At 34.2% G+C, this 11,703-nt stretch overlaps 1 protein-coding gene across 1 annotated transcript in view; it reads left to right on the forward strand.

Annotated features, from left to right (window-relative positions):
- Positions 1 to 2,430: 2,430 nt before the first annotated feature.
- Arr1 (arrestin 1) overlaps positions 2,431 to 11,703 on the forward strand; it is a 97,478-nt gene continuing 88,205 nt past the window's right edge. Inside the window, exon 1 of the mRNA XM_017613408.1 lies at positions 2,431 to 2,808. Coding sequence (XP_017468897.1) covers positions 2,700 to 2,808 — 109 coding nt within the window. The 5' untranslated portion in view covers positions 2,431 to 2,699. The remainder of the gene's footprint in view (positions 2,809 to 11,703) is intronic.

The raw sequence follows: 11,703 nt of genomic DNA on the forward strand, positions 1-11,703 counted from the left end.
GGAACCTACCAAAATCCAATCTATCCTACCAACCTACCAAATGGAAAAAAACCGACCAGTTATGGTAGGAAAAGTCCTTGTTAGGCAACACTGATTGTCTTCGCAAAATTGTCCTATGCAAACCCCAAGAACGAAAAATCTGGTAGCAAATATACAAGAATATTTTACAGTGTGGCAGAGTTGCTCTTCATTTTACTTTGTTAGCGCGGTTCTGTAGAAATAGAATTGAGTCAGCGTTTTTTTACTAATGGCTGCATTTCTTTATTCATTCTGAACGTTTGGAACNGATTTATGCATAAAAATCGTTAAATCGTTATTAAAAGAACAGATTTGTAAAATAATAACTAGAGAAGATATCGCCTAACAAGGCAATTCCTTCAAAGAATAAACTGTTTTTTCGCTCTCCTGTAAAATTTGAGTGCCGTAAGATAGGCGGTTTTGCAATTGGGCGATGGGCGGTTTTGCAAAAACATCGACTATATTATTATTATTACGTCTGGGATACACGCGCTGCGACCTTAGAAGATCTATTGTTCTTAACCCTAATTGTAATCATTCCAACCTTATTCTCTTTCAGAAGTTAGGCACTTTGGAAGGCGCCATGTTTAAATAAAATTTTGGATGAAGACAATCCTTCCCCAAAGTGTATCAGTCTGGTATTTATGATACGTGGGCAGTCACATAGAATATGCTCTGGAGTTTCCTCCACCAGCTCACTAAAGGCTAGGAACCATGCCAGTGCGTTTGGGCTCCGCGCTTTGCGAAACAGTCAGCTTTCGTTGGCTTCAAACCCTTCATGTCCCGGAACCCCACACAGAGTTACGTTATAGTTGGCTTTCAATTGGTTCAAAAGAGTTTTAAAGCTGTCCACAAGCCTGATGCTGTTTTAGAGCGTTTAACCTGCCTGAATATCCGACATAATATTTAATTTGGCCCCATTTGTCCTTCTACACAGACCACGATTGCGAAGGATTTCGCCTGGAATATAGTTGGGTATGCGTAAATTGGCAGACTTTTGGTCCAAATACGCCTGCCCCAGTACTCTCCTCATTCATCTTTGATCCGTCGGTATACCATACTTGGGACCTTTCGTCAATCGTAGTTATTATCACTTCACAGCAGTCCCTTTCAGGAATTCTGATCTTGTAGGGTTTATAGAAAGATAACTCGGGATTATCCAGTAATGGCTTTAGAACCTCCAAATAGTCTCGAAGATCCCAAATTTTCTTGCTGATCATATTAGGCAGTCGTAGGCCGCTCCTGCAGGCCTCTTTCAAACAGGATAGACAAAAGAAAAACGCCTGTAATGACGCCAATGACATTCGCTGGACAGGTGCCCATAGCTCCTGTAATGGCCACGCGGACCAGTCGGTGCAGCTTGCTAAAGGTGAAAACCTCCTTTACTTGCGTAGCTTTTGGTCACCAGGCCAGTGCCGGATATGTGACAACGGGTCTTACTACCATATTGAAAGTTCAATAGGTTAGCTTGGTGATATTCCTCAAGTCTTACAATAAAGTCTCTGTCAGATGGACAATGGTGGACTTCACCGGTGAAATATTCGTGTAAACAAAGTTGTTAAAGTGTTTGAAGATACATATTTTATATTTTTTGCAAATAACTATTATTGTCGCGGAACCTACCAAAATCCAATCTATCCTACCAACCTACCAAATGGAAAAAAACCGACCAGTTATGGTAGGAAAAGTCCTTGTTAGGCAACACTGATTGTCTTCGCAAAATTGTCCTATGCAAACCCCAAGAACGAAAAATCTGGTAGCAAATATACAAGAATATTTTACAGTGTGGCAGAGTTGCTCTTCATTTTACTTTGTTAGCGCGGTTCTGTAGAAATAGAATTGAGTCAGCGTTTTTTTACTAATGGCTGCATTTCTTTATTCATTCTGAACGTTTGGAACACACTTTTTTGTTTACTTATTCTTTAGAACGTTCCTGATGATATGTTAACGTAGATTTCAAACGAATTCTGTTTATTCCGGCTGTGAAATGGGATTATCCAGAATGTATAAAGAGACGCAGCCAATGTGCATTATGCTCCGCATAAGACCAAATATGGCGACAATGAATGTATATGGTTTAATATTTCCGATTTCTGAAAACGGAGAGCATACTGCAAAATTCTAAAATTTTGATAAAGTCGAAATCCCGGGATAACAATTTTTCGCAACCCGAAAAACCGGGATTTTTAAAATGCTTCAGGATTAAATGCCCTGGTGGCAACCAGCCTAATCACCGAAGCCCTATAAAGTAAGTTAAGCGCTCTCGTAGGTGTGTATGTATGTTTTTTATGTGCGCATTTGGCTCGGGGTGCTGTAGTATATGCTGTAAACAATGCGAAAATTTCTTATTTTGAAATCCACGATACTATTCGTCCACTAATTCAATAAGAGTGAAAGCTTGACAGTTATCGCCGACGCCTATAAAGGTCTCTTGCAAATGTTGGTTAATTTAATACAACCGCAGACGGGTAACGCGCCACTTCGGAATTTTTCGACAAGCGTCCGCGCTACTAATAAAAAAGTGTCAATTCGAAAGCATACCGTGGCACGCGTAACAGAGTGTAGCAAAAACGTTTTCCGATCAGCCAACGCACGACGGCTGCATTTGAAGTGAAAATTATTTATTTAAATTTGCGATAAATAATTTGTGTGCGCCAAAGTAAAAAGAAGCAGCCGCCAAAATGGTTGTCAACTTTAAGGTCTTTAAGAAGGTTTCACCCAACAATATGATCACCTTGTATATGAACAAGCGTGAATTCGTCGACTCCATAACGGTGGTGGAGCCAGTGGGTAAGTGTGTATGTGTGAATGTCAGTGTATTAATAGATTAAAATTGTTTGGTATCATACTCCGCCGCCTGGTGATATTAATCATAAGGGACTTTACAATGCCATTCTGGCAGACATTAAGACAGTAAAAAGTCTTTCGTAAGACAAATGAAAGACAGATGACAAGATAGTTCGAAAGGCTTTTGTTATTGTAACACAAAAGTCTTAAGCAGGGATCACAAGGTTTGTACATTTGTACAGATTTGTACATTTTCACAGTTACAGAAGGGTGTTGTTTGGAAAATTGTTATTGAGCTGAAATCATTATTTCTAGAAAATATCACTATGGACTGCCAAAATGTACAAATGTACAAATCGTGTGATCCCCGCTTTAGAAAAAAAGCTCTCTCATTCAACAATCGCGCTGAAAAATTATATTGCGAGAAACCACTTTTATATCATTTAAATCCCGTCGCGCCAATAGTTGAATTCGAGAGATCCAAATTCGAGTCCTGGGGCAGCGGAATTTTTTCCCTGGGAAAAACCGGACAATAAACACCTCTACCTCCCATATTACGGTAGTTTTCAGAAATACGCAAACTGCGGTATTTTAGTAACTAGTGAAGCCTATTCACTCAAAATTGATATTTACAATTGGTTTTAAACGAAAAAAAAGGAATATTATAAATTTCGAAAAATGGGCGTCCACGCCCACTTATGACCACATATATGTATCTCGGTAACCCTTCGATCAATTTGTGCGAAACTCGGTGTGATTATTGTGCTTGCCACAAAAAAGCAAAATATTTAAAATTATTGAAATCGGAATAAAATTACGCCAACTTTTCACATAACGGTAAATTTCTGAAATGCTTTCATTTTCGATATTTCGAAATTTAAGGCGCCGCAGAGTGTGCTTTTTGAAGACTCCATGCGAATTAATCGTAGCGCTTTCGACAGAAGCAATATTTTGATATTAAACAAAATAGTTATGAAAGCCATTGACCTACAACTACTTCTTGACCTTGAAAAAATTGGTCAAAAATTGTGTTTTTCGAAAAAACATGTAAAATCCACCGGATTTTTTCCAAAAAAAAAAATTTTCTTTGTTTTATTACACTTATATTATAGATTTTGAGACGAGAAACACGATTCCACTGTTTAAAAATCGAAAAAAAATCTTAACTCCTCAATTAAAGATATGCATTTTTGATTGCATGCAGCTGTGCATCCTTCTCACAATTTTATATCACGCGAATAACAAATCCGCTGTAGTGCTATTCAAGGTCTTTAATTTGAGCCATAGTGGAAATCTTTAGTCCCTTTGAGAACCAAGTTATAACAATTTTAAACCAAACTTCGAATCTGCTGTACGAGTTTTTACTCTGAGATTAGAAGAAAAAATTGCAAAAAAGTCGAATGAAATTTCAAAGTTTAACTTCAGTGGATTTTGTTTGTTTTTTTCGAAAAAACACTAAAATTTATAAATTTATTATAAATTTTTTTAAGATCAAGGAGTAATTGTGGGTCAATGGCAGTACTTTTCCGTGAAAGGGAATAAAATTAGCTTTCAAAACCATTTTGTTTTATATCAAAATATTGCTTCTGTCGAAAGCGCTACGTTTAATTCGCATGGAGTGTTCAAAAACAACACTGTGCGCCTTAAAGCCATATGGCTTTATTCACTTGACATTGAGAAATAAGTAATTTTTTTTATGAGGAATTGCACGCCCAAAATGCAGTAAATCACCAATATTCTCTTTTGAAACACTGACAAAAAATATTATTTATAAAACTTTTTCAAAAAGCAAATACATTTTACAACAAAAAATTGTTTATTTTGTTATTAGGAAACATCTTAACAATATATATTCCCCAAATTGAGCAAGTGGTCTGGCAGTTTGGCAGAAGAGTAGATGAGCTCAAGCAACGACTGTTGACAATTGAAGTACATATTGTTTATTTTTTAAGCGCCGCGCCGTAATAAAAAATCGCGCGGTTTTTTTTATTAAAAATCTTGATTATTTATCGAAGTATTGATTTTTATAAAATAAGCGCCGAAGTATTGTTTTTTGTTAAAGCGCCGCAGTCGAAAATTTTTAATAAAAAATCGCACAATTTTTTATTAAAAATTTTCATTATTTATCGAAGTATTAATTTTTATAAAAAAAAATTATTTATATAAAATCACCCGATTTTTTATAAAAAAATTTCAGTATTTATCTAAGTATTAATTTTTTTTTAAGCGCCGCAGACATACTCATTTATTTCCTAATGTTATCGAGATCATTATGATACAGAAATAGATTGTTGAATATCCTTTCATTTTAGTGTACATATTTAATTTTCGAACATCTGGGCCCAATTGCACCAACGGCTTATCACTTTACACTTAACAACTTTTGGATAAGCCCTTTTTTTTGAAAAGTAAAGTTGATAAATGTTGCACCTTTTACTTATAAAACAAAACTTATCAACTTATAAAAAAATTAGTAACTGACAATTTTTTTGGATAAGTCGATTTGATAACCATTGCCGAGCCAATTTCTTTTGCTTTCCAAATAGAGAACTTTTCGAATAATGTGCTTAGCTAAAATTATTACCGTTTCTTAATGGAAAAACTGAGGCTTAGCAAGCCCATGTCCGATTTGATGAACATTTTCAACTTCTCTTTTATCCAAGCCAATAAATTTGCTGACTTAAAAATTATTAAGGAAAAAAAGTAAGTCCGCCTTGACTATCATATGTATGTTTATATAAATAACCATATTTTTCTACATTTTAGGATTATTTATTTGGATCTTTCCAAAATAATTCAGTAACAAAAACACAAAAATCACATTGCATTAATTGAATGATTTCCGTACCGATTAACAAATTGGTACTCAGTAACCTTAGGGGCGTCTATGTTTATCATAGTTCCATCAATGCACCCTGCGACTTAAGGAAATCCACCAATGTTGAAAAATTGTGTGGCAATATTTTGCGTAAATTCCGGCCAAGAAATAGTTTCATCCATCAATTTGTTTATCACGGCATTTGCCACTCGATGGATTACTCTACATAGCGCTAATTTGTGGACCCCATGCATTCGACCATGCCATTATTACGTTCACTGTTATATTATAGGTTCGCTCCAATTTTTAATAAAATTTGTTCTATTTGACTACGAGCCACAATTTTTCTACTACACCAATATGTAAACTGTAGTTGATTTGTTCTTTTATGACACGCCTTTCATTATTTGCAGACTGTCCTCCTCTAATAAATTTAATATTTCGGATCGAAGCATTTCATGTAACTTATCACTGGTATGATCGGTAAAATAATTTTTAGCAAAATAATGCTAAAGTTGACAAAATTGAAAATGACAAGTGATAAATAAAAATTTTTGGTGCAACGAAATACTAATAAATTTTGATAATTTGCATAACTTATCACTTATCCGCTAAAATCTTTTCATTAAGCATTTAAAATTTTGATGCAACTCTTATCTATGATTTTGAGTGATTTTTTACATATCAATACTCGTTTGAGTGACTTTTGCTTATCATGTTGGTGAAACACAAAACTTTGCGCAAGTTCGATAATTTGCTAAAATGCTAATGATAATTTGTTGGTGCAATAGGGCCCAGGTAGCATCTTTGTATTCACCATTACAGCCATTTTGATTTGTTTGCTTGTTTACTTTGTTGAAGAAAAGTTGTGAAATTATTAAAAGCGTTTTATATTGTTAAAAAATAAAATAAAATACATTTAATGTGTACAAAATACACGCGAACATTGCAAGGATGGTATATTTATCAAAATATAAGGGTTAAGTGCTCTTTTTATATGAAAATTTGCTAGTGAAACTGCAAAGAATTTAACAACAAATATACTATTAATAATAAAGTGAAAATGATAAATAATGTAAATATATACGATTCTTAACATCCCCTCCAAGTTTCATAACAAAATTCGTGATAGGTTTGTGAAAACACCCAAAAACCGATGTAATGGAAAGCCAACCCACCTGTTTTAAAATCAGAATTTAATTAAAGTATGCATAAGCTAAATGAAATAATAAAGTATGACGTGAAGGGAATGTGGTGAGATATCCTCAGTTTTAATATTTAGAATATTAAAGTGGGTTGCCATTTGTTTGAAGAGGTAAACTCAAATTGTTTCAAAAGTTAAAGCAATTACTAAAAATATGAGTATTAAGTGAAATGGGTTTAAAAAGGCTTTATGTTTGAACCGTATTAGGAGCGTTGTCACGTATTTAAAAAATCAAGTTTAACTTAATTAATTAGGCACATGAAATATGTAGGTATCGCAATGTCAGACGCAAAAGATTTGTTTATTTCTTAGCTATATTTAGGAGGGTTGCCAGCTGTTTCATAAGTCTAAGCTGACTTATGCACAAATCCGAAGACGAAGATATTGCGAAGACGAGCACGAACACGAAGAAGAATACTAATACGGGGACCTAGGCTAATATAAAATGTAATAAAAATTCCTGCAGTATGAAAGGAAATCAAAATTAATCGAATCGTAGTGATACACGTCATGGCATATATCTGTTTATAAGCTGATGGTACACATGTTTGAAGTTAATAGGGATCTGCTTCTCTATTGCCAATTATTAATATTTTGCAATTCATATTGATTTATTAAATTCAATTCAATACAATCGAAACGAATATTTCATGTACCGTTTTTAGCTTGAATGTGATCTTAATAATGTCACGTATTCTACGTTTAAGTTTAGCGCCTGTGGCTCCGACACAGCCCGCAGGTCAGGACCAAGGCGCTGGACTGATCCTTTTTTTTAAATCTTCAAAATAAAATTTTAATGATAACCAAACCTTTTCAATCTCAAAAAATCTTAATTTAAACATGCCCACGAATTTTTTTTTTGTATTTTTTTAACCGACTTCAAAAAAGTAGGAGGTTAACAATTCGTCGGAATATTTTTTTATGTACATATATATGTTACCTCATAACTTTAGATCACGTGGACGAGTCCGTTTCACTAGCGGGGCAAATGCAACGAAATTAAAAAAAATAATAATCGTATAATTTTTTATTAATTTTTTGTTAATTAATTACCAAGTACAAAAATGTCTAACCGATGCCGTATCCCGTTAACCCTATGTCTGCCAGCGTAACAATTTAGCTAGCGAAATCGGTCATAACACATGTTCTAATTATCAAAAAGAAACCTTCTAAGGCGCAAAATTTTTGGCTTGGAGAATACCGTCCTATAGATGGTTAAATTCGAAAAAATGAAAAAAAATCTTCAAAATACTTAATATTTTCGAAAATTTATTTTGGTATCATAAATACGATAAGATAGTTTTCAACCAATTTTTTGCTGACTAATTACCGAATCCAATAATCTCTAACCACTGCCGTTATCCCGTTAACCCTACGTCCGCTAGCGAAATTGTTACGCTAGCGGAATTGGCCATAACATATGTTCTAAATATCAAACTTATAAATATCTTATATATGTATATCTTATATCAGTTATATAATTATATCGTCACTAGACACGAATAAAGGCGCGAGCTCAAAAGTTGACCGCGAAAAAAGGCGCTTAAAGAAAACTTCTACGAAGAAAGACTCATAACATAGCTGACGGCGAAGAATAACGCGTAAACTTATTTTCGAAGTCAACTATGTTTTCGGGTGTAATAGTATGTAAATTCCCCCAAAAAAAAATTTAAGGAATGATGCTGAAGTGACAGTCTTTGACCAAGTATAAATCTATGATTACGCGTCTTTCTTCGCCATCAACTAAGTTACGCGTCTTTCTTCGCGAAGTTTTTCTTAACCGCCTTTTTTCGTAAAATTTTTTTTAAGCGTCTTTTTTCGCCGCCGAAACACTAGCGCGCCTTTATTCGTGTCTAGTGACGATATAAGATATATAATTAGATATATAATTATATATAATTCATACATGAATTTCCCTTGCTAAAGAATTGTTACAGACACGAGCTACAGGCGTTTTATAGGTTATTGGTGTCACTGAACACGAATCTGAAGTCCGTGTTGCTCCACCACGTCAGGATTTGCTTCTAACCCCAAAACACATTGCGAAACTCAATGAACTCCTCCAAAAGGCCTTCTGAAGTACGTCCTATAAAAACCCTTCTTGAAGGCCTTCTATGGGTATCGAAAGAAGAAGCCCTTCAATTGATAACAGACTATACAAAAAAAAAAGAAAAATTAATGTAGAGTGGAAGGCCTCTTGACTCTCAGGAAGGCATTTCGGAAGGGCTTTTAACTCCTGAAATATTTGCGGGACCCCCCATTTGCGGGATTGGATTCCCTAGTTGTGACCAATTCCGCAAAATGGTTACGCTTGCGGACACAGGGTTAAAGGGATAACGGCATTGGCTAGAAATTATTGGATTCGGTAATTAGTTAGAAAAAAATTTGTTAAAAATCATCTTATCTAATTTGTCATACCAAAATAAATTTTCGTGAATATTTTGTTTATTTTGCAGATTTTTTTTTTTTTAATTTTTGAATTTATCAACTGGAAAGTATTCCTCGAGCAAAAAATTTTGCGCCCTTAAAGGTTTTTTTTTTATATTTATAACAAGTGTTATGATAAGCTGACCAACCGTCCTCCTTTGAGGAGGATTTTTGTTTTTAATTTATCATTGTTAAGCCACACTAAAGGTATTTTGTACTGAAGCGCTATTGTGACTGCAGCATCGCATACATCGTATACGACAGTGGTGGGCGCATACATAATTCAATAATTAAAGCTTCGATAAACTGACAGTTGTCTCTCTCGCACCGCTCCCTTAGCTCAGATATTATTGTTTCTGTTAAAGAAATATTTAATCAAAAAGTTAATTCTGAATATATTTTTACCTCAAATATTGTATACAAAGATATATTGTAATACCATGTTTCCCTCAACTCATGACACTGATATATCAGTCGGTTTGTAATATGTTTTTATGTACCTAATAAGTATAAGTTCTGATGTACCATAAATCTCATTCACGCTTTGTGATATATGTATAATAAAAATAAGGGGTTTATAAGAATAATTCTGTTTACTATTTCCGCGAACTATTAGAACAGTCTGCTTTTATCTACAAAGAGGGATGAGTTTACTGTGTATTTCTGTCTGCGCAGTCTGCGCATGGGCCCGCTTGTTGTTTCTTATTCAGGTTAGTGCAAAGTAATTAATTTAACATGACTGTTAAACAAGCATCTGGCGCTGATGGAAGTCATAAGCTTCTGTTAGATATTTTGTGTAAACAGTCGACTGGTCTTAACATAGTTCATTTTAATGCACGAAGCCTGAGTCCTGATAAAATGGACTATGTTAGATACATATTTGAGTCTTTAATAGACATTATCTGTGTTTCTGAGGCTTGGTTTAGTGATCATGTTTCTGATTTTCATTGCTGCATCAACAATTATAATGTAGTTCGGAACGATCGTAAGCCCAAAAAAGGGGTTGGTGTGGCCATATACTGCAAGAAATCTCATAAAATCAAGCTTCTTGCTAAGTTTACAGGTTCTGATACAGAATTTATAATTTCAGAGGTTTCCGACGGTATAACCTGATTTCTTGCATGTATAATCCACATAAATGTTTCACGCTGGATTGTGTCTTTTCTGAATTGTCAGTATTTCTAATAGATTATGAACGTTATGTTATCTGCGGCNGGGTTTAACATTTAAACCGAATTGTTTAAATTCTAAACCCAACATATGTGCTCTCTTTTTTATAAACTTGGAAGGTTTGTATTTGAAACTGAATTTAGTTTGGTCATATATGTAGTCCAAAAAGTTTAAAATTAAAACCGAAATTTTTAACCGTGTAATGAATTAGAGCCTACTAGATATGCAAACAACTCTAGGCCTAGCCTGTTAGATTATTTTATTATCTCTGACCTGACATATATTCCTAAATTTGACCAACTATTTTTTATATCTGACCATGATTTAATTTTCTGTACTGTTGATGTAGTGTTTGAACGTTCTGCAGTTTGTGTTGCTTTCTTGTATTGTAATTTTCGTTCGTTACACGGTTAAAAATTTCGGTTTTAATTTTAAACTTTTTGGATTACATATATGACCAAACTAAATTCAGTTTCAAAAAATATATGGTAAGGACTTACATAAACTCGATAACATCCTCGAATTTCGTCCTTTTAACTTTATCAGCATAAAAAATTACATATTCCATGGTTTCGCGAATATATTGATATTTGTGTTTAAAATTTACTATCGCTCGGTGTTATATGTACAATGAGCTAGACATTTATAAAAAAATATTAATTATTAAATAAAAAAAGAAATATAGCCAATACTGGTCAAGAAAAGGAATTTCTATTATTGCCATCAGTGCAAATTACAAATACCGAAAATCCCCTGATTATTTGAGAAGAATCCCGGGATTTTTGGGACCTTAAAAAGGCCGGGATCCCGGGATTAACATTCCAAGTACAGATTCACGCCGACAGAATCGCTCATGTGTGTAGATGCCTTTATTATTACAACGCTTTTATCAACTTGCAATGTTGTGGCTCCAGAAACTTTCAATTTTGTGGATCCAGAAACTTTCAATGTTGTGTGTCCGACACCATCAAACCTTTGCTTTGCAAATGCTTTGCAAAGTTCCTATAAAAAAGTCTAGTGCATAGGGCGACATCTGTAGTGAATACGGCGAGGTAGATGACATCTAGATGTCACCCTATGTACTACGTTCGCTACAGCGGAAATAGACGACACGCCATTTCTTTAAATAAAATTAACTGGTGCTCGTTTGTATGTACATACATATGTAAATGCATGTGTGTGCACCTTTCTATTAATATCGTTGAATTATTTTAATATCTATTGCAAAATTTTATTCAGACAGGACTAAAAAGTAGAAAATAAATAATATAAAAAAAAC

Source organism: Rhagoletis zephyria, unplaced genomic scaffold (assembly GCF_001687245.7).
Source record: "Rhagoletis zephyria isolate East Lansing unplaced genomic scaffold, Rhagoletis_zephyria_1.1 Rzeph_scaffold_00657, whole genome shotgun sequence".
Classification (NCBI taxonomy): Eukaryota; Metazoa; Arthropoda; class Insecta; order Diptera; family Tephritidae; genus Rhagoletis; species Rhagoletis zephyria.